The sequence below is a fragment of the Apteryx mantelli genome, chromosome 2, assembly GCF_036417845.1.
Source record: "Apteryx mantelli isolate bAptMan1 chromosome 2, bAptMan1.hap1, whole genome shotgun sequence".
Lineage (NCBI taxonomy): Eukaryota > Metazoa > Chordata > Aves > Apterygiformes > Apterygidae > Apteryx > Apteryx mantelli.
The window spans coordinates 154,633,892-154,649,954 of NC_089979.1; the positions used below are offsets into that span (position 1 = coordinate 154,633,892).

At 38.8% G+C, this 16,063-nt stretch overlaps 1 protein-coding gene across 11 annotated transcripts in view; it reads right to left on the minus strand.

Annotated features, from left to right (window-relative positions):
• PARD3 (par-3 family cell polarity regulator) overlaps positions 1–16,063 on the minus strand; it is a 477,274-nt gene that overhangs the window by 119,946 nt on the left and 341,265 nt on the right. For 8 of the 11 annotated variants that reach the window (XM_067291889.1, XM_067291888.1, XM_067291887.1 and 5 more), the window contains one exon: positions 1,217–1,327. The exons of the other annotated variants lie outside the window; for them this stretch is intronic. In XM_067291889.1, coding sequence (XP_067147990.1) covers positions 1,217–1,327 — 111 coding nt within the window. The remainder of the gene's footprint in view (positions 1–1,216; positions 1,328–16,063) is intronic. 11 annotated transcript variants of the gene reach the window in all.

Here is a 16,063-nt window from a genome sequence, read left to right on the forward strand (position 1 = left end):
TGATCACAAATGATCAAGCGTCAGCAGTTTAACAAGTTACTGCTGATCAGCTGACCTGCAATAACTGATAAATATATGCTCCTAGCCTGCCTTAGCTGTGACGTAAATCGCTTAACCTTAAAACAACTTAAAACAAACCATTGTACTTTGTGAGGAGGCTATGCAGGAGGAGCTCTGCTATTTGATAGCTTGTTAAGGTGCACTCACTTCTGTTCTTACCCACAGCTGACAAAGGTGCTTAGATATGATGGTCTAACAGATCTAATGGACTAGTCAAGCCTCCTGCACAAGATGGACAACAAAGTTTCCCTCTGTGGTTCCTCCACCAAGCCACAATTTATGGCTGAGCTACGTTACGTTTTTTAGATAAATCATCCCAACTGCTTATTCACTTTCACTGCTAAATGTGCCTGAATCTATTTACCATTCAGCCTGCAAACACTGTAGCCCTTTAAATTTTGTCTCCTCTGTGGAAGAACCTTCTGCTCAAAGAGGTCTTCTCTCTATGCACATCCCTGAATACTAGTTAAGTTACAGCCTAAGCTTTCCAAGATTTTGACCAAACTGAAATAAAAGATACCAGAGACTAGACCCCAAATCTCTAGGGCTACAAGAGACAGGATGAAATGCAGATTGGAAATATTGAGAAGAACACATGACATATATAACATATAGGTTTTTAATGTTAAGGGGAATTGACATGGAAAAATAGAGGTACTCACCACTCATTTTTACAATTAGCAGTTTAATATACACATCATTCCATAAACATACTGCATGACACATAAATAGACTGAACTCCAATGACAAATATACTGATTATGATATGTTTTTAGATTGTTTGTAAATATATCAAAGAAAAAACTAGATATGCAAGACTTTGAGGAAAAATACAAAATGTACTTAATTCTATATAAATACTAGTTTTCTAAAAATGTCAATAAAATCATTTATAGAATGTATAGAGAAAACATTTCATATTATTACTCCAGTCTCCTCAACAAAGAAAGGAGATCTTGATCTATAAAAGATGTTTAATGCAGCCAAAGAAGCTGTCAATGCTAATGTCCAGAATAAATCCAGCTCCGTCTTGTTATGCTAAGTATATAAACATATCAACATTTGGGAAATTTCATCAGTGAAAATTGAACTTCAGTTATTTAGTTTAAAAAACAAAACTCTCTCTATCAAGGTTTAAGCAAATACTGAAGTCTACCTCTCCTGTTCTTGCTTCATTCGTATTCTCTCCTCTTCTGAAGTAAGAGCTTCCTGCACTTTTATTTTACCAGTTTTCTCACTCTTGTCATCTTTGCGATGTTTGCCAAACCTGTTAATAACACACAAAAAAAGAATCTAACTTGTGAAATGAACACAACTGTATTTTCCTTTTCCCATGACAAAGAGAGTTCTCCAAGGAGAAGCACTGCTTGGAAACCAGGAAGGGAAAGTGAAAAGACCTCAGAATCTCTTTTTTTAATATTTTCAGGATGCTTTAGTTTTTGCTTAGAGGGTTTTTTTTCCCCCTCCTCTTAAAAGTTTATAGAATTCCTTACTAAAGAACAGAACAAAGCCAAAAAAATCATAGTGCCACATTCCTTTTTTCTGCCAGCGTTTTGGGGTCACTATTTTTAAATACACAGTCAAACAATGCTTTAAAAATTACTGAACACTATTGCTGCCAAAGAATGCAAGTCAAGTGAACTTGTGAAGGCTTTCAGTTCGGAACTGCAGGGGACAGGCAGCTGCCTGGCCACGGCTGCCCCGCACGCATTCCCACTCTCCTCACCCTCTCCCACCAGGCACACCACACACCATTCAAAATGGAAGTTTATTCTTCTTCAGCCCCAAGAGGTTTTAAGCTTTGTTACCCCTGAGTGCCTTTTCCCCCAGGATGTGCGAGCGGGAGCGGAGGGGACGGAGCTGGCCGGGCTCCTGAGCGCAGCACGATGCGACAGCCCGGAGCTCTGCTCTCCCTCCGCAGGTCTCCAGATCCTCCCCACCACCAGCTCCATCTCACTTAAGTTTCTTCCATCTTTGCACACTCCACTGGGTTTTTTTAGACTTTCAGGGAGAGAACAGTCTGGCATTTGAGATACTTGGTTATTATTAGGATAAAATTGTGTGTATTTCTGTTAGTTGTTTCAGACCTACTCTAAATGGAATGACTTTTGCATAGACTGAGCTAAACAAACACCTAAATACAGCCCAAGTTTAGATGACAATTTTCTGTCTATTTACGGCAGATGGGATAACACATCTATACATCTATTAAACGCGGGATTATTTACAACACTAAAACCACCAAGAATATTTTTTCATCAAATGCTCAGAGGAGAGCAGCCTGCCACAGAGGGTCACAGCAGAAGTGGAGGGCGAGCGCAGCCGCACCAGGCCATGCAGCAAGGGGGCAGACGCACCCAACGCTCACCAACTTTCAAACACCAGCGCGGAGTTCTTTAAACATCTTAAACAATTCATGGGTCAGAAAAAAAGCTTTGAAGCCACCAGGCCTTTATAATACTTTTCCCCCTTTTATTCCTATTCTTTCTCATACAAAGCCATTGTGTGGACTGCAGACATACAGTGACTCTTCAGAAAAATTAACTTGTGGCCACTCAGTCAAGTGAAAATATTATTCCATGTAACCAAGTTTATGATTCTTAGGGCAGCTGTTAAAAAAAAAAGTGCAGTGTAGGAGGACATACACAAACTTTAAAGTACATGGCTGTTCTCCACCGTTCCCAGCCTGCTCATTTCTGAAGTAATTCAGGCACATGAAAACTAAAATTGCTCATTAATAATTGTCTGAAAAGGGAGAGGCGTGATAGGGTTAAGAAACACAAAATACTATGCATAGTTGAAGTCTCTGTTTTTTTAATACGATATATGTAAAACTGATATACTTAAATTCAGTGACTAGAAACACCAGCACATAACTGAAAACAGCCACCTATTTATTAAAAAGGAGTCAAAACAATTACATGAAACATTTAAATAGATGACACAGGAGATTCAAATCAACTTCGGGAAGTCTTACACCAGACAAAATAGTTAATTTGAAAGAGACCTAAATCTTCCAGCCGCGAGCGGAGCCTCTCGGCAGAGAAGCGGTGGCAAGGAGCCATTTCGCCGTGCCGCGCGTGGTGCTGAGGCCGGCATGGCGGGGCCAGAGGAGAGGCCAGCACGTGCTGCACCGTGCAGCGCTCGGTGACCCCCGCGCTTGCTTCTCGCCACTGTTCCTCCTTGCCCCATCCAAAACGCCCGGCAAAACAAAGTAACAAACTTTTCCAGTAGCCAGTTTATTTATTCAAAACATCCTTGCGTTAAAAAAAAGATAAAATTGAATCAGTACCCATGAGGTTTTGGCAGCAAAACAGGATTTCTACCACCATAAGTCAATTCATTGTTAAGTATGAAGAGAAATATATTGAAATCAATACCTTATTAAAAAAAATAAAGTACACCAGAAATCTCAAATAATCCTTGCAAGCAATCTACTAAATGGCCGGTCAGGCTGCATGGCTTTTGGAAGAGTGCACTTGTAATGTTAACACATAATGCAACTCTAGCAAAACTCAACTGTCTGAGTTTCCATGTCCAACCGTCCGAGTCCAGAAGGAACCATGCTCATGCTGCATTGTGGCAGCAGGAGCGGTAAGCTGTACCCGCAGTGCGTGGTGGAGCACTGGGCTTCGATTTGCTTTGATTCATGAGCAAGCTGTGGCAACAAACCTTCTTCTCTTTCGGGGTGTTTTCTGATGATCTGGGAAGGAATGATTCTTCTGGCCTCAGGAAGAACCCTGATAAAAGCTTCAAGAAGACATTCTCTGGTCCTCTCCATGCATTTCAGAGGGTGGCCGTACTTTCCCCACTGTGACAGGAGACTTTCCAGTGTCAGTCTCTGGTAAGCTCTGCGGTCATCATGGCAGGGAACAGCCTGGCAGCGCATGAACCACGGTGATCTTGGAAAGCCGCCTTCTCTGGACTTTGTCACCCGCAGAAGTGATATATCTGCCATAATCACCACTGCCTGTAATAAGTTCAGCAACATTAACTGCACTGTCCCTACACTCAAAATCTGGAATAATCAGCTCCATCCCCCCCTCCCCTGATTGTGGCTTTGTGTCTTTAGCAGCATCACCTGCATGGATAGCATCTTCACGATACTCGGAGGTCAAGGAGCTGCAGAACAGTTTGGAAACACACTGCCCTAAATGAGTCTCGCCCTAAACAAGTCTGCATACTTTTAGTAAGATCTCCATGCAAAAATATTTAGGAGTTCAAGATTTCTCTTTCCACTAAGATCGCAAGTCTAACAGCATCTCTGTTAAGCTTCGGCTTACAATAGTAGAAGTAACAGACAGAAAAAGGAAAAACATTTTCCAAGCTCCACCAACACTTCAGAAAGGTGTTTAAAAGAAATGCTAAGGAGCTAGACACACGCACACACCAAAACCTTTCATTTCTGCAGGAGAAGTCAACACTCTGCATCCCAGAGCATGTTCAGTAGGTTTTGGTGAGATTATTCTTACTAAAAATAAGTGTGGTTGCTACTTTTTTCTATTAAACTGTTTGCTCCTTGAAGTATAGTTTATTAAGACATAAAGAAAACCCACAGCCCAAATCAGCATTTTCTCCACCAAATTTATAACAGACATTTATAAATTATTTAGCATCCATATTCAAGCCAAGTTTAACTACAGAAACGCAACATACAGCAATACTAAGGCATACCATTAAAGCAAGCTGTTAAACACTCCTTTAACTGTACAACACTCAATGCACTCTTGCGACCACGCTAATGTCAAGTTATTCACCAGTCTTTACAATTTCCTCGGTTAGATTTTCCTATTTTGATTCATAAATATGAAGTTAACAGGACATTTAGAAATAAAAATAGATTACTGAAATTCAAGCATTTGATGAACTATCCTTTCAAAATATCAAATACACATTCTACAGTCATACTGTGCCTTCAGAAGCAGTGGTAAAACCTTTCCTTGCTGCTCTCCAGTGGCTCACATATAGCTGTATGAGTCAAAAGCAGCAAAGTGTGGGTCAGGTCCCCAGAATTACTCCTGGCATTTAAAATACCTCAATTTGAGTGTATCAGCCCAGGAAAAACAGCTGACCTACCTTTGTAAAAGGAAGTGTGAGCAGTACAGTCTCTGACCTGCCCGGTCAACATTAATGTCAGTGAAACATTCCCAACATCAGCATTTGCCGTGTTGTGAAAGCCTATTCCTTCTCTTCTTGTGTACTCAGAAAGAAGGGAAGATGGATCTAGGATGCATGTCCAGTATATCATCCTATGGCAACTTTAGAATCTTATTGCTTCTAATATTATTTCTCCCATAATGGATATATTTAATGTCCTGGCAAAATAATCTCCTTCACTGAAGTGATTGCTCACTTAATGATAACAATCTAAGGCTGGGAACTCCCAAAGTGCAATCATTAATGATACCTCCCCTGCAAAAGAGCAATCACCACCCATTCATCCTGTCAGAGAGACTCAAGACTTTTGCAAGAACATGGCTTTGAGAATGCTGCCATGAGATTTGATTCCAGCACTCACTGCTCTACTTACAGATGCAGGAGCTTTGCTCTGCTGCATGCAGCTGGTTAGTAAGTGCCTGAAGCACCTGGAGATTTTCCGGCACTTGTCTGAACCTGTGACGGTCTCATTCTCATTGCTGTGAGGCTGGCTGCTAGGATACTTGTTGCAGTTCTTACAAATGAAATGAAATGATAACCTTTTTCTGAAGCAGACATGAGAACTCCACTTCTCAGGATCTATGCAGAATCAATGCATCTTGCATTAGTTAAAAGGTGGACAGTGCTTAAGAAAGGCAGGCAAGAACTACTGTTGAAATTAAAAAACTAAACAGTGCAGAAAAGGAGCACTGACACTGATGTTCTGACAATCCTGGGAACCTAATTCCAAGCTCCTGTCATTCCCTAAGTGCAATGCTAACAGTTTGACTGTGAACCATAAAAGCCCTACCTAAAGTAGTACACAAGATAGCAATACACAGAGGCAAGTTGCCCCGTCATGTACTTCAATCTCTCAGAGCAACAGCGCTCAAGTTGTCTACACTATTCTGACAAAGTTAACCTATTTATACCAAAACAAGTTCTGTTGCTAAAGCTTTCCCCTGAGCAAGTACAACTCATGCTACATCAAATCCTGTGGAGCAGGTGCAACCCTAGCACTATTATAAACTAGGACCACCATGTCCCCCGGTCTGAATTCTTGAAAGAATATCAGAGAATATTATTACTCATGTTGGAAAATAAAGATCAAAGGGAAAATGCAAAGCTTCCTCCAAACCCCAAATAATTAAAAACATTATCTATTTATAAACATATTCTTTCCTAGGCATAGCTTAATACTCTTTTTGAGGATGCATACACATATGGCTAAATAATACTCTCTTTATAATGGTAATATTAATAAGTAGAGGAAAGACGTGATCTCACTTAAGAGCTGTTTTATTCAGTAGCTGTCTCATATGCACCCTGTTACAAAAAGTCTAGCTAAAAAAAATGTTATTCTGTAACTGTTTAAGAAAAAACTTCAAGAAAAAAACTTCTATGACTAATTGAAATACAGGCTGTAAATTAAAAACACCCTGTCTATCCAAGAGTGTGAGAAATTGATGAAGGAGAGCAGCTGAAATCCTGTTCACTCTAATTGCCAAGATACTCCAGGGTTCTACTTAATTTATAGCTTCTTAATTCTCCTTTTACATTAAGGGTTAGAGAAAGTTTCAAGATAACTGTAAATGCTCAAAGTCAAATTCACAGATCCACAGTCTTAATCCTCAAATTCACCCAACAACAGCAATCATAGTAAGTGAAGCAATTAAAAAAACGTAAGAGGACCATTTTTAAAAAATCATCATCTTTAGAATATAATAGCCAAGTCACATTAGAGGAAAGAACTATCTTCAGAACTCATGTTACTAATTTTTGTGTTATTATTAATAAAAAAGATGAGAACAGAGACCTATATGCATGAACCTTGACCCTAAAGTAGGAAAATCCTATGAATTTTGTGGATAATCTAATCAAAACCCCTCTGTCAGTCGCTAGCTGGCTTATTTTCAAGCTTACTTGCTTGAATGACTGTCATCAGCTCTCACGTGGCTGCATCCAAACCTACCCTATCCAATGGAAGGGGACAGAAGAGAAAGTGACTTCAGTGCCTCTGGGCCAGTGCATCAGAGCGACTGAGCAGTGCGAGACTAAACAGAGAAGAAAACTGCTTGTAGTGCAACAGTACATTTAAAGAACATGCTCAAGCTACAATATAAATATAATATACACGTATAATACACATGAAATATGTTAGATGAAGCATAATGTATATGATTTAGCTTAAATAAATATACAGATACAACAAATGAAGAAAGGAGGATGTATGGGTGGTAGCAACCAAAATTCCACATTTTCTATCAAATTCCACAGTTTCTATCAAAAAAAGCTTCCAAAAAAAAAAAGCTTTCAAAAGCTTTGAAAGAATATATATCAGCATCTTTGATATAACAAAAATAATATGCATATCATCTGCTAAATGGATTTTACTCTGATGCGTTACTGATGAGATCATTGTCGTCTGCCAAATCATCCACATATTTCATTAAAGGGCTACAGAAGAAACATGCATTAGTTGATTAATGAAAAAACACAAGAATTGATTGAGACAGAAGTTCAGTAGTATTATGTTCCTTAATAGAAAAAAGACTGTCATTAATAATTAACAAATGGTAAGTGTCTTGAGCTATTCTATCAATGTTTTCTGTCTTCAAGGCATCCTCTTCTCCCAATAGTAGCAACAGTATAAACACACACACAAAACACACACACACATACACACACAACCTAACACTAATTAAAGGATTTTGTAAGGACTTATGTAATGTTTTTCACCCTGCTGTATCAGCAAAATCGTAAGAGTTATATTTCAAAATATTATTCTGACACACAACAACATTCATTGCTAAAATGATATTTAATAAGCATTCAACATGGAGCACATACAAAAATCATCCTGGTTAGTGATGACTTGAGGGTTTATAAGCCTTTTGTGCTTTAGCAAAATTGTGCAAGTGCTATTTTTAAAAATCTGCTTTCAAGAGAAAAGATTTACATATTTGCAGTATATTTCTAGAAACAGACAGTTATCACATCTAATCAAACTAGTAGCTCAAATGCCAGTGTTAGGAAGGAGGATAAAGGAAGCCGGAATGACTCAACAGCATCATTGCCTTGAGATGATGTGGAAACCCCAATACCCAGGCAGCAGCAGGGAGGCCAAAGGAGCCTGGATTGTGTGGATAGTTGAAATGGACATCTATAACTTTTCATTTTCCCCAGGTTTCCTTGCCTATGTTAAAACTGACAAAGAAGCAAACCTTTTGGTGCAATGCTCAGCAGAATAGGCCCTGAAAACAGGGTTCCTGGAGAACCCTGGTGTCCCATACGAAGAAAGGGGCACTGCACAAGAACACAGGTAACTCACAGAAATGGAGAATACCTCTGGAGAGATACACTTGTGGATGGTCCTTCAAGCAGTAATGTGATTTATTTATTTATTTATTTAAGGTCCTAAGACACATCTGAGTCAGTGTGTTCTCCCAACCAGAATTCAGGGGTTACTCTTCTGGAGTTAAAGCAAGGCCAGATCAGTGCCAGGATCTGCACTGCAATCACTGACTTGCAATCAATGCAAAATACAGCTATGAGATTTATTCTCAGCTTTTTTACGGGTTTCCACAACTCCTGTGCTCAGTCAGGAACACAGATCAAAACCGGGATGATCGAAGTACTTATCAGTCGCAGTTACCACCCCCCTCCAACGACACTGTGTGAACGAGTCCTGAAAAGCAGGTGAAGCTGTTCTGTGACATTGTATTCATATTGCACATTTACACACTTTCTCTCAACATCCTCAGCCTCACTTTCCAAACATTAAAAACCATTTTCAGCACCATTCAGGTACAGAATGGCACAGCTCAGTGAACTAAAGCTACCTAAAATCAACAGTTAGGACAGCACATAAATTGCAACCCTTCATGTGCAACATTACAGGCAACTCAGACAACAACTTCCCGGAAAAAAGTGGAAACAACGTATGGGATTGGTAACTGTTTCCAACCACTGAAGCTTAATCTGCCTGTCTTTGTGATTCAATATCCCAACTTCATAGAAAACGGGTATAATGCCAAACCAAAAGACATGTCATGAGGTTTCATTCAATTATTTTCATAAACAGTTTTGATAACATTTCCTGAAAGGCATGACACAACAGGCAGAATATTATTCACACCAAGTCACTCTCTTTTCACAACTTATACATTTGTAATATTTACTTCCAGCATAAAATGACAGAACTTTTAAAAACAGATTTCTTTTACGGGGAGACCATCTGTCTGCAAATTGCTAAACAGAACATAATCTTCTTTCATTGCTTTTCCTAACTGTCTAAAACTAGTTGGAGCCATTGACAGCTCTAATAAATGATAAAAACATTCACAAAGATCAGAAGCAAAAAAAATAAATTAACAACTAATCCAAACTAATGTAGTTTAAGAACAGTCTGAGAAGGTCCAAGGAAGTGGGGATAATTTTACAATGTTAATGTTTGAAAGATACCAGCAAGGCAGGAAACAGTAACAAGAAAGTCTTCTCTTGTATGGCCAAACCAACTCGGTAAGCAATACCACTAGAAGTCACCATAAATAACTCATTTGCATGGTGGTGAGCCAAAACCTGTTAAACAGTGGATTGTGGCATCCCTGAAAGAATCAGGAATGAGAGCGTGAGCGCCTGTTCAAATACAACTACGTTAGCAATCATAAATGATGGGAGCAACCACAGTAGTAGTACATGATATTTTAATGGAAATGTCATAACAGTCTAAGCATTCTGAAGTCTGCTTGCGTGGCAGGAACTTTTTAGTATTGTGCACATATTCAAAAAAGAGAACAATTATTTGACCACATAAATTTTCTTGCCCAAGATTAGATTTGATACACTAAGTGTGTGCTATTTGTCATTGAAGAAAGTAGCTCATACATGTGATAGAACCAAGCTAATTCAGTCTTTTAATGGATAATGTAATCTTAATGGACAACATATCCTTTCATTACTGTCATTTAATGTACTTACAAATGCTCCTGTCCCCCTCTCTCAGACAGTATTCTCTAATCAAGACTGCAATTCTTTGTTAGGTAATTCAATACTAGGAGTTCTGAGCAGTAAGATGTTAAAACAATAATTGAAAAACCGTAAATAGAAAGTACAAAAAAATAAACCCAGTTAGGTTTCACTTACAAAGTAAAGCAGGCTCCCAAAGAAGTCTGAGCGAAGACCTCCAGTATTTCAACTCATCTTTCCCAGACTACATACATAAAAGCAGATGCACAACCCTCTACTCTGCAATATGTAATACTACATAAGGATAAAAAAAATCCTAAATTCTAAGCATCAACAGCAGCCTAGTATTCACAGGTGCCTGATTATATTTGAATCTAAAGTACAATGTAGCTATTTTTCTAAAATGCAAGCAATTTTTCTCTTCTGAATCTGGGTGAAACGTTCCTTCCCAAGTGTACTGCGTGCCAAGACAGGCAGCTCCCTTTTGTTCACATTGTGCTCGGCAGGTCGCAGAACCTCAGCAAACCCACCGCACCTGACAACTGCACGGCCTCGCCTGCAAACATGCACACCAAGATGGTCACGTTTCTATTGTTGCATTGGTTACGCTCTACAGATTAGTTTAAAAATTGTGGACCAATTTAGGTATTAATAATACTACATTGTATGCCTTTAATTACCAGTGTCCACTAAGAGTGCTTACAGAGACCGTTTAAACCATGGCTACTCTTCAGTGTGTTCTCTTGACAACTATACTTCTAATTCCTGCTCTGTTCATTTTAATGCATTATTGTTTCAAAATACAATGCTACAAAATTGCAAATTACATCTGGCTCAAGGGCTGATTATGAGAAATAGTAGCACTTCTGCCTCTGTGTGAATAACTCTGATAATAATGAGAGATTGATTGAGCTCCAAGAAGTCCAAATGATGAGAAGGGTCAATTTGAACATTTCTATTAGCTTCTTTTGTTAAACTAACACTTTGCCAGGCCAGAGACAAATACTGCATCTGGTTACCATGATTTTTTCCAACCCTGCAGAAGCACAATTTAGAAAATGGGTACTGGTCTAAAGGCAGACCTTATAAGAAACGCTAATGAAACATTAAAAAAAAAAAAATCCATTTTACTGGCACTCAAGAGAAGACAAAAAAAAAAAAAGTTGCAAAGGAAATTTGCTTCAACATTTTCCTAGCAGAAAAGGAAGAAAAGCACTTAGCACTATGAAGAGTCTTCATAATTCCGTTTTACAACCGAAATGCTTGCTTGCATATATATGAGCATGGCATACCTTACACGTAAACGTGAGCTACAAGAAGAAAGTTATGAAACATGCAACAGGCAAAGAAATGAGGACTCAAATGTTACACACTGGCTAGTTAAACCGGGAAATTGCAGTAACATTACTGAGTCTCACAGCCTTGCAATTAAACTGTAGAAAATCTGCAAATGTTAACACAGATACACAAAAAGTTAATAAAACTACTGACAGTTCATCTGGAACCTTCCAAAGATTAAAACTTCCCTACAGATCTCATTATCTAGAGAAGTTAATATGTCAGTCAGCACTTTTTCTGTCAATTACTGAAAATCTTTGTTGATATACATTACCTAGAAAATAACTTCTGTAGGGTAAATTAAGCAAGATGTGATGTGTCGTTACATCTTCAGTCTCATTCACATATTTACACTCACTAGGAGGTAAGGAAGGCACGAACATTTTCCAACAGAGAAAAACAGACAATATTCCAGGAGCCCGAGGGACACGTCTAACCAAAACCCCCCCAAATCCCTGGACATGTGCGCAGCTGCTGTTGTACCCGTAGAGGATGTCAACATCAGAGAAAGCCAGTTCCCATTGCTGAGCCGCAATACCTGAGCGAAGGCGGCTGCAGGTTGCATTTTAGAATTTCCTGTCTCATTCTGGGTTCCACTGTGTCACTTAAGTCTCTTTGGGGATAAAAAAAATAAACTTTAATTGAAAAACTATTAAAAATACTGCTCATGGGATACTTTTACAAGGTGCTCTGGAGCACAACTAAATTAAGTTACATTGAATGCCCCTGAATCTACATTGTCATAAAAACAGAGGACAAAGAATAAAAGCTACAATGTGTTTTAAAATTTATAAACGGGATTAAATCATAGGGCCCAGCCTGAGCCAAGCCTCTGGTTGGTATAAATTACTATGCTGCTGTTGACTTCACACAGTTATGTCTGTACTATCAGCTGACATCCTGCCCCACAGCACAAAAATTTAGTTCATGCAGCATCTTCTGAGTGGAAAATGAAGACTGAGATTTTGCATTGCAGCAGCACCAAGGGAACAAAACTTCTCTGCGGAGTGGATGCAGCGAGACGCAGGTGGGTCATCATGGGGAAGTGGATTTGGCAGACAGTCCCCGCAGCAGCTGGCCCAGGGTTTGCCCAGAGCCACCTTGAGCCCAGGAGACTCCCAGCATCCTGGAGCTGCTGGGAGTCAGAGCTTGAGCTGCCCTCATGGTAACTCCAGTTGAAATAACTGTATCAGTAGTGATTTACACCGCTGGCTATTTCAGTGCCAATCTGGGAGCCAAGAGTTACTGCAGACCATGTGTACAAACCAAGATTTGCGCTGTACTAACAAAAGGCAAAAGATGTGTGGGAGGTTTAGGTTCCAGCCACAAGGTAAATAAGCTCCTAACACGGCAGATCTCAGACTGGGACCAGGCCCATAAACACTAACACTTCTGTTCTCATTCTTATATGCTCAGACACTATAGGAAGTGTGCGACTGGGCCTATATTTTACTGAGAAAACCAGACAGTTGATACTTAAAAGAAACCCAATCTTGACATCAAAGATCTTCAGCTCCTGCGACACAGTTTTTTATCTTACACAAGTGGTTTTCTTACTTTTGCAGTCATAAAAGGCAAACAGAATTAGCAAAATATTGGGAATTCCACAGACATCACCAGGATTCCTACCAGTTACAGAAGGTAACACTGCTGGTATCATTACTTGCTCAGCAACATCAGAGAAAATAAATGTTTTAACTGTAACATCAAATCTGAAACTCCTGCTTGTAGCAGTATGCTGCATTCTGAATTTTAGGATTTTAACACTATGGGTTAAAGACAAAGATAGTATCTATAAAAATATTGTGAAATATTTTGAGATTTATTTGTGATATGTTGCTGTTGAAATGCATAATAGCAATTCAACTTGCATTCTAAATACTGCTGGCACACCTGGTGTTGAATATGCTAGAAGCACTTGCAATCGGTATAAAAATGTACTACATTCATTATTGTGGTACTCAAAAATGCTGATACAGCTAAGATTCTCGATGCAGTTTTTTATTAAATCCTCTTTTGCAGAACTTTACAGAGCTAATCCATAAACTTTGCTTCTGATTAGATATTTTCTTATTGAGTACTAGCTAAAATAGCATAACAGGAAAAAGGAAATCTACATATATTTTCAGTCATCCAGAAATCACAGCCATCTTCCAAACTAAACTCATCACAAGCATTAGGAAGCTGTAGATAACATATGTTTTTAGCATACAAATATGTTGTATTTCTACAACGCAGGAAATGCTACAGGACATCAAATCACTCAAAGAACAAGGTACTATCCCATTTTTTCGAAGAGAAAACAGTTGTTCTTGAAAGCTTAAATAACTTGCCAAAGTCCTGGGGATTTCTATATTGCAACCACAAATAATATAAGGACCAACTTTCTGCAAATTTAATTTTTACTATCTCCCTGACAAAGCAAGGTCTATAAAATTAATACATCTACTGCAGAACTAATTATTCCTAACAGGGAATTTCCCTACCAATTCAGCATTGCCAACATACTTTCAACATATAATAGAAGCCCTTTAAATTAGCCGTATGACTAGTATGCTATTATACTTGTTGAAAACAGTTAAGACCATCCAGTAGCTGCATGAAAACATACTACTGTTCTTTTTCCTTTTAGGACTAGGAGCAACAAGACTAATATCAACAAAGTCCTGAAAAAGGTGTTAGAATTTGTAGAAACTATGAATTTATCTTCTGGTGCAGCAAACATTTCAAGATTTACTCTTAGTCCCATCATCAGCTAGCCAAACATATACTGTAAAGCTAGTTCATGAAATAAATGCATTCCAGCAGGGTCTATTTTACAAACATTGACAGCCTTTTCTTGCACTCCTGCTTATTGTAAGTTTGCACAGAATCAGTAAAAGTTAATACGCAGTAGAACACTACATTAACTACTGAAGTGTTATTGCACATCAAAAAGGTTTACAGCTGCTTTGCAAACATACTTACCTGAGTGCCATAAAATACTGACATATAACAAGTCAGATCTACTGCAGTGCATTCCAATCAGGTCTGCACACTGGTGATGTAAAACCAGTCCCTTGATACAAAGGTAACTACACGATCTTCGAAAGAAAATTTTGTGTATGATACACTGCATTAGGAATTAGGTAAATACGTATCGAACTATCAGCAAAAGGATAAATTGCTAAGGACACAATCTGCACACCATATTTTCTACCTGAACACAAAGGCACCATCATTGTCTCAAGGAATCCTTGAGCTGCAGATCACCGGATGCCTGGAAAATAGATCAGGGAAGAAGCACTATATGGCTACCCTGCTCGAGTGCTCTGCCCTTGATACCTGCTACTGACCACTGTCAGAGACAAGATATTAGGGTACAGGGACTTACGGGTGTACTTCAGCTTGCTATGACTGCATTCTTATCTTCTTATGTTAAGCTCTATAGAATCTGCTGAACATGACAAGAATTAAAATAACACCCGCTCCCCCTCCAAAAGCAATATAAATTACCTTCCTCTGTGACTGCATGAACTGCAAATTCTAGTGGTTTTATTTGGCAGCCGTGGTTTGAGATGAAAATGAACAACACCAGCATTAATGCAACACAAATTTTATGTTTGTAATTGCAAATCAGGTGGCATTTTCTGGTGTAGAGTAAAATAGTAAAAAGATATCTGTATCTGGTTTTCTCCCTCAGCTCCAAAGAAAATCATAATCTTTTCTAGCTCAGTGGATCACATCAGGTGCCATTTGGTTTCAGAACAGCCAGTCAAGCTTGGTAACCTAATAGCTGCCAGTCCGAGAAGCTTTAAAGGCAGATGCATGGAAACACAGTAAAATATCCTGCTTACAGATAATTTCTCCCTTCACACTTAGCACACACTGGGTGGCTCGCAGTCACAAGCACAAATGCTCAGCAGTGTTACCTCCTATATGCTTGGTGTTCAAGGAAGTGTGAGGGCAGGAAGTCCCTCAGATAATTATGCAACACGAAAATCCTTAAAATTTAAACTTTTTGAATGACAATCTCATTGAACACACATGTTTTTGTTACACATGAAGGATAAGTAGATGCTAATTGATTTAGATTTTTTTGTACCAGTGATTATTCAAAATATCTTATCCATATTTCCTCTTACATAGGACAAATACTCTTCATGAGGACTACGGTTAAGCCATGGAATGGTTACTGAGAGAGGCTGCAGAATGTCCATCCTTGGATGGACCCAAAACTCAGCTGGACACGACCCTCTGCAACCTGATAAAATGTTGAAGTTGGCCTGCTGTGAGCAGGGGTTGGACTAAACAGAGGAACCTTCGAACCTATATCATTCTATGAGTCTACTATTCTAATTTTTGATATCTGTTCAGTTGCTTCTAATTCTATTCATTTTTTACTACTCCCCCCCCCCCCCTTAGGTATCCAGAACTGATCAAAGGATTCAAAGTAGAGGAAAGCCACACATCATCCAGTGGGCATTTTGTTTCCAATATCACCTTCTGTCTTATTCTTTCTATAAAACTTTTGTTTCTATTTTCTTTTTTTTTTTTTTTTAGTTTGTGACTTTGTTAAAAA